Source organism: Protopterus annectens, chromosome 5.part0 (genome assembly GCF_019279795.1).
Source record: "Protopterus annectens isolate FY-2018-M chromosome 5.part0, PAN1.0, whole genome shotgun sequence".
Taxonomy (NCBI): domain Eukaryota; kingdom Metazoa; phylum Chordata; order Ceratodontiformes; family Protopteridae; genus Protopterus; species Protopterus annectens.
The window spans coordinates 1452022800-1452044052 of record NC_056735.1 but is presented as its reverse complement, the minus strand read 5'-3'; the positions used below and the strand labels follow the sequence as shown (position 1 = coordinate 1452044052).

At 38.8% G+C, this 21253-nt stretch overlaps 1 protein-coding gene across 1 annotated transcript in view; it reads left to right on the top strand.

Moving 5' to 3' along the window:
- Window positions 1-21253, top strand: part of SESN3 (sestrin 3) — a 771776-nt gene that overhangs the window by 412977 nt on the left and 337546 nt on the right. Inside the window, exon 3 of the mRNA XM_044071268.1 lies at window positions 4900-5097. Within this exon, the coding sequence (XP_043927203.1) occupies window positions 4900-5097 (198 nt within the window). The remainder of the gene's footprint in view (window positions 1-4899; window positions 5098-21253) is intronic.

Below are 21253 nucleotides of genomic sequence, written 5' to 3'. Positions count from 1 at the left end.
AACAATCAGTGCTCATCTGAGTGAATGGTTTCTCATGCTGTAAATAACAAGAAATGTCCATATGAATGCATGTTGTTTTCAAAGGAGTTTTTGCCACCAACCTTTTTTCTCTTTTTTGTTTTGAGACTGTGGTGCAAGCAGGGTAAGGGAATTTGCTTTTACCCCACTATTGTGTGATCTCACGAGTTGGTATATACGTTTAGCAGGATGTGTGTGGGGGGGTGCAGTGGGATTTTACATTTTTGTTGTTTTTTGATCATTTTAGATTCAATATAAAATTATTCTTTTGATGGTCAGCATTTTTTATGTTTGATGATATACTCAACTATATACAGAGCTTTCATGGCTTGTCAATGCGTCTGCAGTTACTGTGTAGACACTTAGGTAAAGTCATTTTACCACTGTAGTATTAGAAAAGAAAGTGTCAATTAGTATGACATTAAGCAAGTCTGAAGCCCACAACAGTTTTCTCAGAAGTAATTCACTTCAGACAGGGTGACACCTTTGTCAGTGCATTAGCCATGCAAATGATAGGCTTGTCAGAGTCTGGTTGTCATGTAATTAAGCAAGTTTACTGATAATTTCTGTGAAAAGGAAGTCTCTTATATCAGTATGTGGTACTTGCAAAGAACAGCATTTTGTTTCTTGAATTGTCATCAGTTCGTCCGTCATGGATGTGGACTCACCTTTTACTGATGCTTTATTCCAGAGAGAGGCTTCACTACATTTTTATAATTCAGTTGCCTTATCCAGTGAAAAGCTGCAATGTGTTTTCTTGTGGTTAAGAATTACTGAGAGATTATTTTTGTAGTTTATTATTTTTGTAGTTTATTATTTTTGTAGTTTATTCTTATGTGTATTTATTATTTATTTATTTGTCTTTGTTTACTGGAAGTTCCGACTGTATAATACCCATTTTCATTTTATTCGTATCTTATTTTTTAAAACTCAAACTCTAAAAAACATAAGGTATGTTTCTGCAGAGGGAAAATAAAGTGCAACACATGAAAATTGAGTTCATACTGTGCTTACTGTATTTCTTTGATTTTTTTTTTCTGGTTGCATGAGAGTGCCGGTTGCTTGCTCGGTTGTGATATTTTGGTTGACTTTGTTAGACCTATATGACATTTTCTGTAAGCATTTTTGCGTCTTCAGCATTAGTTTTAGCAAATTAGCCTAATGTATGTTGTTGAAAATTTGATGGGTTGTAACTTGTTATAGGTCTTGTGTTGCTGGCTGTATGTACTTTGGTTTAAGTATTAAATTGTGACTCTGATTATAAAGACTAGTCTGTGGGACTTTATAAACTGTAAAATGCTATTCATCATTATTGTAACACTGTGTATAAAACTTTAATACACTTGTATTCATGTACAGTAAGCATGTATTCCTCACACACAAGTGCTGTTTGAGTAAATCTGAATATGAGAATTGATTGTTGTTGTTGTGTGTCTTTTGGCTTTTCCCGGTTAGGGGTCGCCACAGCGGAACTCCAGTCCGCTAATGATTGGCAGTGGATTTTCACGAATGCCAAGGTGCTAGCTTGACGTTCAACCTTCAATGAAGGCACATCCATTTACGCATGTCTTTCGAATGCCCACCCAACCGCGGGGAGGACATGCAGACTCCACACAGAAGGTACTCCCCGCACTCCAGCCGAGAATCGAATGGGAGAACCTCTTGCTGTGAGGCAACAATGCTACCGCTGCACCACCGCGGATGTCTACTATACTTATGTAAAAGTAACTCAAAAGTGACTAGTTACTTTAGTTAGTAACTAGTAATAGGTAATATATTACTTTTTTAGAAAAGTAATAAGTAATGGTAATATATTACTTTCACTTAAAAGTAACTAGTAATAGTAACTTATTACTTTTATAAGTAACTAGCACAACACTGCTGGGGGTTGATGACTTTCTGAAGGATACTACTATGCATTTCTTGGCACTTAGTTTTAGTCCATGGCTCTGACACAAACTGTTTCTGTGTAAGCCCTTCCTGGAGAACATTTCTGTCAGTGGGCGATTCAATGACAGTTCGTAATGTGCAATCATCTGCAAATTTAGTCTGCCCTTGGCCATTGGCATTGGCCTTATCTTCAAAGAAGTAAATGCCAAAAAGGAGCTGTCCAAGAACCGATCCCTGAGAGACTCTTAGTAAAGGTGGACTCCCCAATTCTAACTTCCTGGGTCCTGTCTGTGAGCCAACTAGCTATCCACTGGGTGACATAAGGGTTTGTAAGTAACCTCTTAAGTTTGTCAACAATGCCAGAGTGGAGTATTGTGTCAAATGCCTTGGCCAGGTCAGGGTGGGCAGTGTGAACCATTTTGCCCTCATCCATTGCTTTAGCAACATTCTCTAGGAAGTCCACCAGGTTGAGTAGGCCTGACTTGCCTTTGATAAAACCAGATAGGGTTGGGTCCAGTGTTTGGAGATTTCCTATGTCATTATTGATAATTTCCGTGGTAATTCTTTCCATGGCTTTGCATGCAAGACTAGGCATATGGGCCTGTAGTTTCCAGGGTCTGTAGATGACCCACCTTTGTGCAGAGGAATGACTGTTGCTGCTGTCAATTTGAGGCACAAATCCTCTTTGGAGGGTACCATTAAATAGCAATTTCAGAGAGCCTGATAGGTAATATTTCATGCTATTTAGAAGGTATCCTGGGATAATGTCTGGCTCAATTGATTTAGTGTTCTTGGCCTTAGAGCATTAAAGACATGTTCTCTAGTAATAGCAGGGGGAGATGTATCTGATGGTATTTCCTGAGAGAAGGTTGAGGGAGTATAGGTGGTTTCATTTACATTGAGCTCTGCCCACAACTTGAGGTTGTGGACATAGCTAAATAATGCTTTGTGGCTGTCCCTGGCCTGGGAGGCCAATTTTAGCTCAAGTTTTGCTTTGGTAGGCTTTATTTGTCCTCTGAGTTATTTGTTTAGCTTGATAAGAGTGCTTTTATCCTGCTTGATGCTGTATCTCTTAACTTTTGCCATGATCTTCCTCCTTTTGTTATAAAACCTATTGATGTTGTGATCTCACCAGGGTGGTTTGTTTTTTCAGTTACTATTTCTTCCTGGTGGGTACAACTACTTCTATGCACCTGTTAATGTGCCTGTATAGGGCTTCTTTGAACAGTTCTGCAAAGGCAGCAGTGATGCCAGGGTTTATGGGGCATGACGTTTTGCCAGGTTATCGCTTAACTGTAAGCAGCTAGCTTTAGAGTAGTTCCTGAATATTCCAGGGTTAGCTGGGGTTCCAGGTTTTATTTTTACTTCAAAGGAGACCATTTTGTGGTTTGATCATACCAGAGAAGACTTTAAACTATTGGATGTGCAGCACTCTCCTATATTTAGTGAGGACCAGATCCAGTATGGTTGCACCCTGGTTGGTGTACTGACATTCTGGCCCAGGGAGTTTGTGTTTACAAAGTCCAGGAATCTCTGTGCCTGTATGTTTGGTGTTGTATTTAATTCCAGTTAATAGTGGGGTAATCAAAGTCGCCCTTGAATATGGTATTCAGTTGGATATTGACTGTTTCTCATAAGTTTAAGTACATGGTGTGGGTTTCCTATGTCATAGAGGGGGACTTGTAACTTGCAAAGAGGTGCTACTGGATTTTACCTATGGTGATTTGAACATGGAGAAGCTCAAGTGCATTGTCCTGTTTAACCACCTTTAATCCCTGTCTGTGTAGTAGCTGGTGTAAATGTGTAGAAAGCATTTTAACCTTGCACTGTCTGTGTGCACTCCACAGCTTTAAACTGTGTCTCAGTGACCGCACAGATGTTGGTACTCTCTAGGGTGAAGAGAGCTTCTAAGAAGTGGAGTTTTGTGTTTAAACTCCTAGCACTGAGCCTGTATATTTTCTTGATTTTGATTTGCTACAGCAGAAGTACTTTGTTTGGCATTGCCTAAAAAAGGCACTATGCGGGAGGACAATGTTTTAAAAAATATTCAAAAGCCTAGAGGAGAGAGGTGCAGTCCTTCTCTGGCAAAGCAGCATGGTCTGTTGACCATCTCCTTCCTTGCTGACAAATATTGCAACCCCTTAGAATGACACTAGTAACCAAACCAATTATTAAAAGTCAGTCCTCTTTCATTCGTATTGTGGCATCATCCTTGGTGAAGGTAAAATGCTGCTGAATGCTTCGCTTATAACAGCCTGGAGCTCCTATTCTGAGGGCTCCATGATGTCTCTTCATATAGTCTAGGGAGGTACACCTCAGGTCATTTATACCCTCGTGAGCTATGACTGAGTCATATTGGTACTTGTGGTCCAATGACCTGAGTGCATGTGTAATGTGGCGGATCCTGGTCCCTGATAAGCAACTGACCGTGATTTTCTCCTTACTCAGCCTGATGAGAGGGACATTAGTGTGTCTCATAATTGAGTGTCTAGTGACCAGAATGTTTAACCAAGATCAAAATTATTCTTTTTGAAGCAGCTGTTTATTGATAAACTGGTGGACAACTAGTTACTCAGAATAAAGGAATACCAGGGACTGTAAATGGATTTAGTTTGATACGCTGTGGAAAGCACATTCATCTTTAAAGATGGCTAGTTTGGTAAATTAAGCATGAGTTCTGTTCCTTTAGTTACTTTAATTGTGATGGTTATCCTGCCATTATACAGATGAAAGTAGTTGTACATTGTGTTTATTGACTGTTGTATTCAAACTGAGTGTAATCAGAAATCACGTGCAGAGTGCTAACCGAAATTGGTGTCGTCACTGGTAACCAGGAAATAAGTAATTCTTAATGACCATTTTCTCTGTATTAAGTGCTTTAGGAGTTTTTGGTTTTGGTTGTCTTGTTTTGTTTGAAATTTTTTTTTTTGCTTGTTTGTTTTATCAAGAATATTTTTTCATTACACCTTTTTGTTTTATTTTTCTCCACAGTTTGTTCAAGACGTAGAGCAAGATGACAAAATGTTGCTGCTTGTGAAAGAATTTTCATTAACTGGTCGCTTAAACAACCTTACTCAGGTTATGGGTCTGCATCCCCAGTATCTGGAATCCTTCTTGCACACACAGTATCAAATACTTCATATTGAGGGACCTCTCCCACAGCACTATAGGCACTATATAGCTGTCATGGTAAGTCATCTTTCTTTCTTGTAGCTTGATTATTGGTTTGATACCATCTAACTGATTCTATAAATATTTAAAGTGGCTTTAAATTTTTAAACTTCACGTTATCCATGTTTCTGCTTAACAGTTTTTATTTTTTGAACTTCCAAGATGGTTGCACACTGAGTAACAGCTTAATTTCAGCTCTCCCAGTGTGAAAACAGAAACTGAAAAGAGATCCAGTGAATTTGTCTGTTTGTGTAAATTTCAGTTAATGTCTAGTAAGTGCATTGCCTGGATGCCAGCAAAGAAGAAATTTGGAGAACCTGAAGGAAAATCAATCACAAAAGGTGAGGAGAAAATGCTGGCCGAGAAGAATCCCACAGCTGTTTAGCAAAAAGCAGCTCAGGCTCCAGCTTGTGTGCAAGACATGACTTCCAGGAATCCATAGGAAAAATAAGTCAGACATTCCCAGAGATGATTAAAATAAACAAAACACGGAAGGAGTTTATCTGCTCCAATAATAAATGGCTGGAAAAGTAGAAGAAGCTTTAAACAGATGTTCAGATGAGCTGATAAAACTGCAAAAATCAGACATTGAAATGAAGAAAAGACTTGGCTGACCTGTGAGACTCTTTAAGAAGATATGTTTGAAAACGTGGTAGAATTAGAGGATAGAGCACATAGGGAAAACTCAAGATTTTACTCTGTACCAGAGAAAATGGAAGTAATGGACTATTAATTTTATGAAAGCCCAAATAAGCAACTGGACTGGTATTCCACAGCAGGTGTTAATTGAAATGGCACATTTGTGTGTATGCTCCAAATCTGGCCATAAGAAAGCAGCCAAGACCTCTAATTGTAAAGATGCAATCTTACTAGCAGAGTTGACCTGGACAAAAATGTGGCAGAAGGACAAAGTACTTACAAAAAATTGGAGACAGTAGAGACAATTTCCCAATCCTCACTGTGCTACAGTCTCTATTCAAAAGCTTTGGGTTTTTAGAAATTTGATCATATCATCTCACAGATATGAATTTCAAGCTTCTGAAAACTCTTATCAACCGATAGGGATCCAAAAATGAGACACTGGTGTTTCCCCATCTGTCTGTCAAACCGAGAGGAATTTAAGGACTGGGTGGTAGAAATTATTCAGGAGTTATTAGGGAGGATGGACATTTCTTCAGAAAATATAGCTAGGGAGTAGGATAAAGTAGGGTAAAAATAAAAGAAAAAGATGATTAAGAAGTAATAAGAATTTAGAAGAAATGACCGAGGTTAGAACATTGCAGAAGAGGGGGAATCTCACAAAACAAAAAGAGTCACAGCTGCAGAGTGCTAAAGAGAAAATAAAGGAGCATCTGGGTAAGATACATGAATTTAGAAAGATTGCTGTTAAGCAACTGTTTTTTGATAACTCCAGAGCACAAAAGCTTTTAGCACAATGGCTCAAACAGAGGGTTGAAGGGGTTGTTGCCAAGTTTTTGGAGCCTATAACAGGAAATGTAAACAGAGATCCTGTAGACGTATTAGAAATATTTTGGAAATGTTACGAAAATCTGTATAAACTGAGAAATATGGAAATCAAAAAAGTACACATGGAAATGTTTATTGAAAAATTAAGTTTGCCAAGGTTAGGGGGAGATGAGGCTCAGTTGTTAACAGGCTAGGAGTAGATGAGAGAAAAATGGCGGGGTGTAACCAATCTACAGGAAAGTCTCCAGGAATAGATGGTATTCCTATTGGAGTTTGGAAGCGAGGAGCGAAGAAAGTGATAAAGATCTGGAAGGTCGCTTTGTTTAACACTATTTTTTAAAAGGCGAAACACCAATATCCTGGAAGAAAGCTGTGGTGGCTGTAATACCTAAAGATGAAAAAGACCCATCTAAACCATGATAATAAAGTATTTGTCTGTTATAGCTAAAGAATAGCAAAGGTGATTCCAAAATTGATAAATATGGATCAGTATTTTGCAGAGGTGAGGCAAACATTTGACAACATTTGTAGAACAGTGGTGATCCAGAGGGAAGCAGAATGTAAGAAAATACCACTATTGTTTGTGGATCTTGATACAAAGAAAGCATTTGACAGAGTAAGCTGGGATTTTATAAGTAGGGCAATGGAAGCATTTGCATTCCCAGATAAAATTATGTTGATTAGGATGATATGTGAGGGATGAGGCAAAAATTAGTGTGTGTGTGTAGGGAAGGGGTCTTCTATGATAAGTTCTGTTTCAGCAGAGGAACCAGGAAAGGGTGTCCTCTTTCTCCTCTGTTTGCATTATATTGAGAATGATTGGCAAAAAAAATAAGAGACTCAGAAATTCAAGGATGTAATTGGTTTGGTAATCAAGAAAAGTTGGCTTTATTTGCAGCTGATATTTTTTATCTGATAGAACCAGAAAAAAAGGACATTCTCTTGTCGTGGAAAATTTTGAGATGGTTTCATGTCTTTTTAGGATAAAAAGTTAATGCAAATAAAATAAAGGTTATAGTCATACATTTTAAAACCACACACAAATTGGTTCAGCAATACCAATATTTATGGGGACTCAAAATGAAGTATTTAGGAGTATGGATTGAAAAAGATTATTTTATGGCAGCCAAGCATATGTAGGAAGAGACTAAGCAGAAGATAATACAAGAGAATTTGGAAGCTCTGTTGTGGATAGCAAGATACAAGCAGTAAAACTATTTTAGTTCCTTTAGTCTTATAAACAAGTAGGGCTTATTTTTATCAGCCAGAGGAGAAGTTGCAGACAGCAATTAATAAACAGTTGAAGGATTTTATCTGGAGGATTTTATCTAAGAGGGGAAGTGGGCAAGTATCAAGTGGGATGAGTTGATCTTTCCAATAGACCAAGGTGGTTTGAGATTACCTGATTTGAATGGGCATTTCAGAGCTACACAATTAAGGCTCATATACATAGCACAAACAGAAAGCTATAATTCATTGAGGAAAGGGATGATGATGAAACTGAGGACAAAGCTCACAATATAAGGAGAGACTGGGATTTTGGGTGCATATCATTAAGGAGAATACCTTACAGCATATTACATTCATAAAGCAGCAGAAAGTATTCTAAGATCTAAGCCAACATGGTAATGGAGAAATGAGAGTTTGACGATAGAGCTGACTGCAATTAGGGATGCATTGAATAGACGGGGGGGGGGGCTGGAATGTACTGGAGAAAACCGGCAAAGGAACCAAGATAATGGGAGCAAATAATTAGAGAAGGAAAGCTAATATTATGGAAAGAGGCCAAGAATTTTAGACTGCAGGCTAGAGATTGCCTTCCCGATCAAGGATTGATATCAGAGTATATAGGCAAAGAGAAAGGAATAGGGGGATCCTAAGTGAAAGACCAGCACTGGTAGAGTTTAGAATCTAGAACAGAAGCTACTGTTAAAAAGGGATAGTTAATAGGGCATATAAAACATTGCATGATAACTATAGGAATCCAGAAAAAACAAATCCAGTAGGAAAAAATGCTCAGTTTATTCAATACAAGATAAAGCTTTCGGGAAACACCCTTCTTCAATATACAATATTCTTTCATTCCATTCCATTCAATTTATACATCATTAAGAAACAGCACATGACACAGCTAACCAATTAAAAACAAAAATCCACTGAAAGAGACGATACAGTCTAAAAAGTATTCTAAAATTATAATAAAAATTATTTATTTATTTATGTTTCTGTTTTGCAACCAACATCACTTTTATTGTAACTCCATTATTAAATCCTGGAAGTTTATCCGCTTCCAGTCTAGTAATCCATCTATACTCAGGAATTTCAAGCATATTATTCATGTCACTACCGCTTAAATAACTATGCACAACTTCTAAGGCTTTGAATTTAAAGCAATGGTGCGAACCTTTTTCTATGGAGAGAGAAGTATTTGAAAATAGGTGGTTAATTGTTGCCCCATTTTTTCTGCACAGCCCATCACAGTAATTAATGATGATGAAACTGTTACTTAGATATGTTACTACTTATAATATCTACACAAAACAAGTTGAAAGTATAATAAAAAAGAATTGGAAGATTTTGTCCTCTCTTTCTCAGTTGCTAGCTATTGTAGGAATCAGACCAAAATTTACATATAGGAATAGCACGAACATAAAAAGAGAACTATGCCTTAAGAATTTTAATGTTAATCAAGCAACTTCCTTGATAAAGAAAAGTGGTATATTTCCCCTGCCATAATTGTAGTTGTTGCAATAACATTTGCAACAATATACAATTTCAGCATCCAATAACAAAGGAAATTTTTGGGATTAAGTGTCAAGCTACATGTAATACCGCTATGATAGTTTATATTGCAACGTGCATATGTTGAGAATGTTTCTATGTAGGGAAATGTTCAAGGCGGCTTAAAGACTGCATTATTGAACACAAATCCGACATTAGAAGGTTAGTAGAGACAAATGCCTTAGCAAAGCACATCATAGAAAAAGGTTTGCAACATGGCTTTAAATTTAAAGCCTTAGAAGTTGTGCATAGTTGTGTAAGGGATAGCGACATGAATAATATGCTTGAAATTTGCTGAGTATAGATGGATTACTAGACTGGAAGCGGATAAACTTCCAGGATTTAATGCACACTAAGTATTATAACTATGAGGCCTATATATTCATAAGGCCAGCATATTGAATAAATTGATAATACTTATATTATATAATATATGATTGTCATGTAAGTCTTGATGCATTAGTGTTTTAAATTAGGAAAATGAACTTCCAGGTCATGTGACTATATAAGTTTATTGTAGTTAGGTATATGTATTTTTAATATGTGGTTTTAACTATTGTATTTCTATTTGATGCGTTTTATATTGTGTTCACACTGTATTCAGTAGTATATTTCATCAGCATATCTTTATGTATATTTTTTTTATATGTAGGTCATGTATTTGTTATTTGTTTTATAAGTAAGATAGTCTATGTATATCTATCCTATGGAGACTAATTGTTTAATTGTTTTTATGAGGTCATAATGATATGTAATGTGAGATTGGATGAATGAGTTTAGTAGGTAGTATAAAAGTTAGAGGGTAATGAACAGCTGTATTGAAGTCTGATGAAATGTTTTTAAATGTGAAAGCGCTCACCATTGGATCCTGTTCCTATTGATATTTTTTGTATTAAACTACGTTGGATTAAGCTGTGGCGAGCCTCTTCTGTTGTTTTTCTTCTAAGTTGTGCATAGTTGTTTAAGGGGTGGAGACATGAATAATAAACTTGAAATTGCTGAGTATAGATGGATTACTAGACTGGAAGTGGATAAACTTCCAGGATTGAATAATGTAGCTGCAATAAAACCGATTTTGGTTGCAAAACAGAAACAAAATAAATAATTTTTATTATAATTTTAGAATGCTTTTTAGAATGTATCGGTTTTTTTTTTAGTGGATTTTTGTTTTTAATTGGTTGGCTGTGTTATGTGCCGTTTCTTAATGATGTATAAATTGAACGGAATGAAAGAATATTGTATACTGAGAAAGGGTGTTTCCCGAAAGCTTCATCTTGTATTGAATAAATTGAGTGTTTTTCTACTGGATTTGTTTTTTCTTGCTATTACTGCCTACATCTTGTGGATTTTGCTACAGTTGGTTCGTGTGGTTATAGAGAACTATAGGAATCAATCAGAGGAGGTTAGAAAGGATTGAGAAGAGAGACTCCATAAGCAATTCACAAAGAAGCAATGAGGGGATAAATGTATGACTCCCAAATAGGCAACAAAGTCTAGAATATTTATTATTTGCATGGAAGTGTTTGCATAGGTATTTTAATACGCAAGTAGACTGCAAATAAATTTTCCTCATGTAGCTCGTAAATGTTGGAGGGGTGTCATAGGGATAAAAGTGGTAACTGGAAACGTGTTGGGATGGTAATGATTTGCAGACTTCAAAAATTCCTCACAGACTGCTGTGTTGGAAATACTGGGTGAGTAAATTGGTGTTATTTAGGAAATTATTTTTAAGCTATACAGAATTAGAATTGCCTAGACTTAATAAGGCCTTGCCGAGTTTAATTCTGGTGGCTGCAAAAATAGCAATTACTAGAAGATGAAAATCAAACTCTAAACCAACCGTTCAAGAATTAGTGAATATAGTAAAAGATAAAAGAACTGGAAGTGGAATCTTTAGAAAAGGGTAGGAGCAAACTACTTCTAAAAATGGGAATTGTGGGAACAGCACATGCAGAATAATGTCTTAGAGGAGGATAAGGTTTAAGGGAAGGCAGGGATTGAATGAGCTATATAATGTCTAACTAATATTGACTGTATAGACGATCATAAGTGATGCATAATGTTTGCAACTGAAAATATGTCAGTATGGTGTATTTTCATTTATATAAATGTAAAATTGTTTTTACAGTTTTTATTTCGTAGAGTAAAAATGGTCAAAGTAAACTTTTGGAAATCTACAACCCTAGAGAATTAACACGACTGCCTACTTAGAAAAGTTATTGTTTCTGGCGTAAACGATCCCACAGGCTGCACAAAGCAAACAATGGTTAGCTTTCACAAGCTGAGATAAAGAAATAACAGTGATATCAGGAGGAGAGGAAGATATTGAAGATTACCAAAGTATGATATTGGTTCTGACAGAATAGTTTTAATAACTGTAGGCTTTGGCCTAGATCTGCATCGTTTGTCTGCAGACTGTACAGAGTGGAGTACAGTGCGAACGCCAAAGAATTGCATCCTAGAAGGTGATATTATAGTCACTGTGTAGAAACACGTTTGGGGGTTTTAAAAGTATATAACTAGATCAGAAAAGTGAAAGCTAATGTATTTATTTAAAGGGAAAGAGAATACAATAAAGGTTGGCAGCAGTAACCGTGAATTTGCTACATTCCTGCATCCTACAACTTCCCTTATTACTTGTTCTGCCCTCTAGTTGCACTCCTCAGACTCTGTTTCATATAAACATAGTCTGACTTTCTCCTTTTATAATGTACTACTTGGCCAACATCCATTCCTTTATGGAATTTACCATTCATTATTACTGCAATGCTGCAGCAACGTTGCAGTCCAAAGTTAGTAGTGGTAAATTTATGTTTTATCACCTGGAGTTGCCTGAGCTGTCTGTTTAGCTCAAGGATACCCATAAACATTTGCAAATTTTGTCCTTGAGAGTAATGCCTCCTGCTGTTTGTTCCCATGCCTGTTTTGGGTAGAGTAAGGTTTATATGTAGTCTTAGGTATTCAGTCCAGGAGACCATTTAGGAGTCTAGCCCAGTTTTGAGTTGACCTAGAGCAGTGTCTGATGAAGTCACACGCTTAGAGTTGCATCGTAGGCAAATGAAGGCTAAAGGAATTAACATGCAAACTATTCTCAACCTCTATGCTGTCAGACAGTTATTTCATGGTGAAGATCGGCTATAGAGTAAGACTTCAAAATTAATTTCATCCTTCAAGAAAAGAATAATAATTAGTTCGACTTTGACAGTGCAATGACAATATTGTATGCATTGTTTTAAATATGTCATCTATAGGCACAGAAGTGTTATTTGGATCAAAAAAGGTCTTTTATATTTTTTGTTTATTTTTTGTACACATTAGTGATTTTTTTGCTGTTCACAATTTATTATTATTTTCTATTTTTTCTTGCTTATTAATGACCATATCCAATACAAACAAATGCATTGGATATAACATGGTTTAATTTTAAATGAGGGTGGGGGTAGAAGGGTCAGGTGACTGTCAGAACTATTTAAGGATTGTGAATGAACTCACAGACTGTTATTTCTGAGGAAACTCTGTATTGACCGAGCGAAAGCGCCTAGTTATTGTCTTTTTTGGTCATAACAAGTGTTTTAACTTATTGTTTGTTGGCAACAATAAAGTGCTTGGACTACTCTTACCAGTCTTCATTTCCTTGGTGGTATCCGGGTCCTGTGGCTTTTGGGTAGTATTATTCTTTTGACTTGAATCCTTCACAGACTGACCACCAGAGTGGTTTTTCTTGATCATTCTGCACACTCCTTTCAGTTGCTGATGAGCCATGTTCCTTTAAATGTATCCATTTGTTAGGCTCAAATTTTCAGCCTAGGAAAACAACTGTGGATTTATAGTTCCATAGTTCACTAAGTAGTTTTACAGATATGCTAGTCTTGATTTAGAAAATGGCCAAGTTTAGCATTTCAGTTTAACATCCAAAGAATTTTGCATGTGTGCACTTGTGTGTGTGTGCGTTCAAGGAGACACTATAGACATAGTGGAAAATGTAGGACACACGGGGTGATAGATAAAAGTGGACTAGAGTTGAAATTGAAATTGTTAGAGGGACGTGGAGCAGGGTCTAGATGGCATGACACCAGATTGTTTAAGAAACAGGTCAGGTCATGGTAGAACCATTTGCAACATTATCTGGTGTATCCCTGGGTCAGGGTATAGTCCAAGACATTTTTGGTAAGCAGTGGTGGTCTTTCTGGATAATAGATGCTGAAAGATCAGCTTGGGTAACTACAGGCCTTTCAGTCTAGTAACTTTGATTGACAATACAATGGAGAAGATTCTACAGAATCATATAACATCCTGGAAGAAAACAAATTCCATGGTGCAAACTAGCATGGGGGTCATGGCCATTAGGACCCCTCAGGCCAAACTTATGCAGTTTTATAATTAAAGGAGTTGGGCAGTGGCAGCCCAGTGGATGTGGCCTACCTGGACTTCAGCAAGGTCTTTGATGTCTTACAAGAGACTTTTGGGAGTTGTTAGGAGGACAGTGTAAATATTGGACAGTATGTGCATTTGGGTGGAGAGGACACAGATTATAGTGATGAAAGATGTTTCACAGGAAATGAAGGTAATTAATGGTGAGTACGGGGGTCATTTTAAGACTTTTTATTCATTGAATACATATTGGATATGACATTGCAGTCAGAAGAATATTTGTGTTTCACTGTTACATTCATTACATTTGGGTTATCCTGCTGGCAGGTTGCCCTCAATTGGCCTGAATTCCAAAGTCTTGGTTCTGCGTCAGTTACTGTCACCTCTTCCCTGATGTCAGGTCGTCAGGGGTATAAAATATGCAGCCAACGCCATTTTCTTCAGTCTTTCTTGCCGCGCGGTGCCCGAAGCAGCAGCAGTTCGCAAGTGCCAGTCAGCCGACTCCTGAGATTTTCATGTTTGAGTTTTAGATCCGAAGTCTTCATTAAAAGCTAAGTACCCCATTGGGGAAACTTTTTTCTTGCTCCAGACGATGTCAAAAAAAGTTAATAATTGCATTTCTTGTGGGAAGCAAATACCTCATAAGGACTTTCACTCTTACTGTATTCCTTGCCTAGGCCCTGACCACGACGTTTCTAGTTGTCAGTTTTGTGCTAGATTTAACCAACGCACTATAAAGCGTCGGTACGATTTTGCATTAAGCTGTTTTGGGCGAAGATTTAATTATATAATGTCGTCCGATAGCCATCCGACTACCGGAGTTCACAAAAAACCGCAAGGAAAAAGAAAAGGACAGGCAACCGAGGTCCAGAACAGACGACAAAGCTTCTCCTAAGCCAGTAGCCTAGGCCCTGACCACGACGTTTCTAGTTGTCAGTTTTGTGCTAGATTTAACCAACGCACTATAAAGCGTCGGTACGATTTTGCATTAAGCTGTTTTGGGCGAAGATTTAATTATATAATGTCGTCCGATAGCCATCCGACTACCGGAGTTCACAAAAAAACGCAAGGAAAAAGAAAAGGACAGGCAACCGAGGTCCAGAACAGACGACAAAGCTTCTCCTCAGCCAGTAGCCGGTTCTCAGTGAGGTGCTTTCGCAGCCCCTGATGACCGCTACTTTAGAGTCGCAGGCCGCTACTGACTCCCACGTTGAGCCGGCCAGGCTGCAGGAAACTTAAGGTATTGCAGCCTCAGAGACTATTCCCTCAGATGGTTCTGTTGCCGCTGAGCAGGCATCGGCTTCTGAGGGTGTATTCAGACCTAAACAATTATACATTAAACAGACGTCAGCTTCAAAGGCAAAGACTAAAGCACCTTTAAAGGCAAAGAAACAAGTTCACCAGCCACATGGACAGGCCTCAATGCCCAAAAAACACATGCTCAAAATGGCTGAAGACTTAATTACCTTGATCTGGGGTTCCCATCCCCCTCCAGATAAGAGGCTTAGGCAAGAGACAGACTATGAATCTTCAGATCAGGTTTCCATTTAATCTGATTCCTCTTCTGAACAGGAATATTCTCTTCCCCCCTATGAGGATTCTGATGCTGAAAAATCAGTTCCTTCAGCTTCTCCTCCTGAAGATTACTCTTTCGGGGAAACCTTGCATACCATGAGGGAGCACTTCTACTGGGAGAGCCAAGACATTTCAGAATCTAAAAAGAGGCTAAGAGACTTCCTTTTACTACCTCAACACCGGCCTCTAGCTATCCCACCAGTGTTAGACATTGTAGATGATGTGTTCTCAGAGTCTAGTCTGACCCCTGACTCCTTACCTTCAGTTCCTGTTAAGCCGGACAGATACTACAGGTTTCCTGACTCTCGTAAATTCCTTTTCAAAAACCCCACTGCAGACCCAGAAACTATTTCTTAAGGTCCTAAAGGGGTCAAGGCTTCCACTGCAAAAAACCCTACCCCCTTAGACAGAGATTCTAGGGCACTGGATAGATGGGGAAAAAAGATTTATACATACACTACCTTGGCCATAAGGGCCTTAAATTGCCAGCTTCATATGCTCAAATATCAGCCATATATCATGTCGCTGCTTAAACAGAAAATGATGGTAAATTCTGAATGTGCAGAAAACAAAGAAATGCAGGCTTTATTGCATGCAGCTGAACAAGTTGGAAAGCATACTTTGCAATGTGGTTTTGATTCTCTGGAGGCCTCCTGCAGGGCCGCTGTTACGGGTTCTGTCATTAGGAGGCATGCTTGGTTAAAAGAACAAAATCTGCCTAATCATGTCAAAGCAAAATTATTGGAAGCTCCATTACAACATGATACCTTGTTTGGTGTTAAGGCAGAAGAGGTGTTAAAGAAAATGGAGGACAATGCTAAATCTATGCAAACAGTCAAGGATTTCTTACAGGTACAGCCACCTAGGTTTAGTAGACACTGGCCTACAAAGAATTGGTCCTTTCCAGTGTCAGACAGACCTCAAAGGGGCAGATCCAAATGCCCTAGAGGCAGATCCCAGCCCCAAGGTTCATACAGGTCTAAGCAATGGGGTGCTTCTACCTCCAAAAGTGGAGAAGACAAATCACAACCATACAGGAAACAGTCCCAATGACTTCCCCCTGCCTGCACCAAGCACTTATCTTCTGGCAGCACCCTTAGGGGGAAAACTAGCACTTTTTTCTCAAAATTGGCATATTATAACCCAGGACAAATGGGTTCTAGACAGTGTCTCGAGGCTACAAGTTTCACTTCCATACCCTGCCAAGGGCAAACAGCTGGCCAGACCTGCCAAAAAATCAATGGGCAGAGGCTCAAAAACAAGTCGCAGCCCTCATGGACATGGGGGCTATTCAACAAGTACCTCAACAGGAGCAGGGAGAAGGATTTTACTCAAGACTGTTAGTACCCAGAAAGGACAAAGCATGGAGACCAATACTGGACCTATCTATTCTAAACACTTACCAGGATATACCAAAATTCAAGATGTTGACCTTACAGCAACTTCTGCCCATGCTGGGCAGCAAGGCTTGGCTCGTGACTTTAGACCTAAAAGAGGCATACCTGCATGTCCCAATCAGACAATCATGCAGAAGATACCTCAGATTCAAGGCTGGCTCAAAGCATTACCAATTCTCTACACTGCCCTTTGGCTTATCTACTGCGCCCAGGGTCTTCACAAAGTGCCTGGCACCAGTAATTGCTTTCTGCAAACAGAGGAATACAAATATATCCTTGCTTGGACGACTGGCTCATTCAAGTAGAGGACAAGGAACATTCTACTACAGCATCTGGTGTTTGTGAAAAAACTTTTAACATGCCTAGGGTACACAGTCAACGAAAAGAAATCAAAACTAGTACCCTCTCAAGAGTAATATTCCTGAGTGCAAGCTTAAATACAACTGCCCAGATGGCTTATCTCACGGCAGACAAACAAAGGCAACTGACTACCTATTTCAAGGGATTGGCAAAAAAGGCCCAATTACCTGCAAGAAAAATTCTGCAGGCTTTGGGCTTCATGGCATCCTGCATCCTATTAATTCCATATGCAAGACTGCATATGAGGAAACTCCAATAGTACCTAAAAAGTGTATGGACACAACATTCACAGCCTGGAAACAATGATTACTCTCATCCCCTGCCTGCAACAGGAGTTTCGATTGTGGGCAAAGGCTTGTCACCAAAACCAAGGGACAACCATTCTCACTACCCCCAGCCAGGCAGAGCCTTACGACGGATGCATCAGATTATGCCTGGGGGGCCCACATGGCAGGAAGAGGCATTCAGGGCACCTGGTCCAAAAAACAAATGCATCTACATATCAATCAAAAAGAGATGCTAGATGTTCAAAATGCCCTGACAGCCTTCAAGGACCTAATTCATCCAGGATAACTACTGATAAAGACAGACAACACCACAGTCATGTGGTACATAAACAAGCAGGGGGACACTCATTCTTACCCCCTTTGCAGACTAGCCATGGCTTTGAGACACAGCAATGACTTACCAAGTTCATCTGCAGGCGGAATTCCTCCCAGGAAAGGAAAATACTCTGGCAGACGAACTAAGCAGAAACCTCATGGATCCCCACGAGTGGCACCTGGATCCACAAGTCTTCAGCATGATAACAAAGAAATGGGGATGCCCGGACATAGATCTATTTGCCTCCCCTCACAACAATCAGCTAAAATGATTCTGCACAAGGACTTATCACAGACAAGCATGGAAAGTGGACGCCTTATCTTTCAATTGGACAAACCTATCGGTATATGCCTTTCCTCCACCGCCTCTCCTCCCCAAGGTACTCCTGAAGGTCAGACAGGAGAAACCAAACATGATTCTGATTGCCCCAGACTGGCAACACCAGTACTGGTATCCAATCATAAGGAGTTTGTCTCAGTGCCCAGCCTGGACCTTACCTCAAATACCTCATCTTCTGTCCCAACAAAACAAACAGATTCTGCACGGCCAACTCAGGACCCTAAATCTGACACCATGGCGGATAATGCAGCCATACAAACCACACCTCTCGGTAAAGCTGTGATGGATGTCATTTTAGAAGCCAGAAGGCCTAGTACTAGAAAATCCTATGCTGGAAAATGGAAGAGATTTTGTTCTTGGAACCAAGCTCAAGGAACTGATACAGCTGTCCCAAATATTCCTCAGATTTTGCAATACTTAACTGAGATGCTGGACAAAGGCCTATCTTTTTCATCAATCAAAATCCATGCCTCTGCAATTTCGGCTCATTACAATACAGAGCCCACCTCTCTTTTCTCATCTTTATTAAGGCAGTACCTCAGAGGAGCCAAAAATGTAAGGTCTCCAAGGAGAATGCCAGTGCCTGCATGGGACCTCGGTTATGTTTTGGAAAAACTACCCTTCTCTCCTTTTGAGCCACCTGCTACTGCGGATATAAAGTTTTTATCTTGGAAAACAGCTCTGCTCCTAGCAATAACTTCAGCAAGACGAGTGTCAGAGCTACAGGCTCTCATGGCTCTGGAACCCTTTATCATTTTTTATCCAGACAAGGTCTCACTGAGGACAAATCCAACATTTATGCCTAAGGTAGTATCCAGTGTAGCCCATAACCAAACTATTCATTTGCCAATGTTTTATCCAAATCCACAGAACAAGGGGGAGAAAATTCTGCATTCTTTGGACGTACACAAACAACTTCGATTCTACTTGGACAAAACTAAAGTTTTCAGAAAGACAGAACAATTATTAGTGGCATATGCCACAGGATCACAAGGAAATGCTATTAGTGACATATGCCACAGGATCACAAGGAAAGGCGATCTCCAAGCAGACTATTTCAAAGTGGATAAGTCACTGCATTCGTTTCTGCTACTCACAGCATGGCAAACCAGTGCCTAAGGGCATTAGGCCACACTCAACCAGAGCTTTAGCCACTTCTGCAGCCTTTCTCAAGGGAGTACCTGCCAAAGACATTTTAGAGGCTGCTACTTGGAGTTCAGTGCATACCTTTACAAAACATTACAATCTGCCACTCTACTCAAGTCCAGGGCAGGCTTTGCCACTGCAGTTCTGCAGGGCCTCATAGCCGCTCCTAATGCAGTTTAGCTCCAGCCACCCCAACCATAGCTTTGGGAATATACCCAAATGTAATGACTTCAACAGTGAAACACGAAGAACATAGGACAGTTGTGTACACTTACCATAAATGTAGATGTTCGAGTGTATTCACTGTTGCAGTCCAGGTTACCCCCCCGCCATCCCCCTTATTTTTGCTGGAACCTATCTTTACTGCTCTATTCTATACAACCTATGTGGTGTATTTGCTTGTAGATGAAGGTAAAATATATTTTGCTGCATGTATGTTTTATTTAAATATTTTTAGCATACCCTTTTGGGGGCACCTGACATCTGGGGCAAGAAAAACTGAAGAAAATGGCGTCAGCTGCATCTTTTATACCCCTGACGACCTGACGTCAAGGAAGAGGCGACAGCAACTGACGCAGGACCAAGACTTTGGAATTCACGCCAACTGAGGGCAACCTGCCAGCAGGATAACCCAAATGTAATGACTGCAACAGTGAATACACTCTGACATCTACATTTATGGTAAGTGTACACAACTGCACTTTGCTAGTGAGTGATGGAAGAAGTATCTAGAGTGGCTTAGTTAAGTTACTGCTATGGTCAGAAAGGTGGCAGTTTTGGCTCAGTCTTAGGGTGGAATAGTAATGGACTAGACAGCATGGAAGGTGGAGAGTATGGACAAAAAGTCATAAAAAGGACTATTAGGAGTACTAAGTAAAGCCAAGAGGATGCTGAACTTCATTGTGAGGAACAGAGGCTGCAGTTATGGGAAATGCTTCCTTTATGCCAAGCAATGGTAAGATCCTTGCTAAAGTATTGAATTAAGTTCTGCAGAATCTGTAGGGAGAGTGGCATACATCTCAAGCAAGGTATACAGCAGGGGTGTCCAACCTTTTCAGTTGTAAGGGCCGCATTGAGTCAACAGAAATGGTCTGGGGGGAAAATATATTATTATATTATTAAGTGGCACCAAAAAAAACAAAAAAAAACAAAAAAAAAACAAAAAAAAGCAAAAAAAACAAAAACAAAAAAAAACAAACAAAAAAAAAAAATATAAAAAGCAGTTCCAGATACATAGCAGTTCAATTCAAGTAGAAGTTTTTTTATTTTTTTTTTTTGATTTTGATAACATCAATACTAACTAATCAAAAATAAAATAAAAAACTAAATAGGCTGCCCAATAAATAAATTCATAAATAAAATAATAAATGCATAATAATTAAAATTAAAAAAAAATTAATCTTAACAATTAAATAAACTGTTTAACTAACAAAAGTTTAAAAAAAAAAAAAATTGTTATTAAATTAAAAAAAAAATATAAATATTCTGGACTTTATTCTGGCTTTCTATATCTGGACTTTTACTGCTATTGCTCTAGTATTGTGACATCCTACCTAGGAGATGATCTATAAACAAGTCAGTCTTATGCAGCAACTGCTGTGACACCCCTCAGGTTACAATAGCTCCAATGCCCCCATGGACATACATAACTATCATCAAAAAAAAAAGCTGACAAGTATTATTCCAAAGAAACAAAAAAACTCCTTGGGCCTCTCAATCTCTGCAAACATTAGATATATATTATCTGCACCCATACATGGGTGGTAATAATTGCCAGGCTTGGTAGATGCAGAAAAAAGAAACCGACTGCTTCGGAAAGAAAGCATTTGGCCGCTGCTCAGTGGTGCAGTGCTAGTAGGGTGGAGAAGGAAAGGAATGCACATATAGTGTAGTAGTTATAAGTGAAAGGGGCTCACTGGCCTGAATTGAATTTGCCTGCTGCATGCTGCAAAAAAAAGTGTGAAAATGGAAGATGATGATTTTTGTTTCTTCTGTCTTACACTTACATAGATTATTCAAGATTCAAAAAGAAAAAGCTTTTTTTTCTTAGACTGAGACTCTTAAGCACACCCCACATAACTTCATGCAGATTTACCTGTGGGTCACTTTTTATTATTATGCCTATGACCCTATAA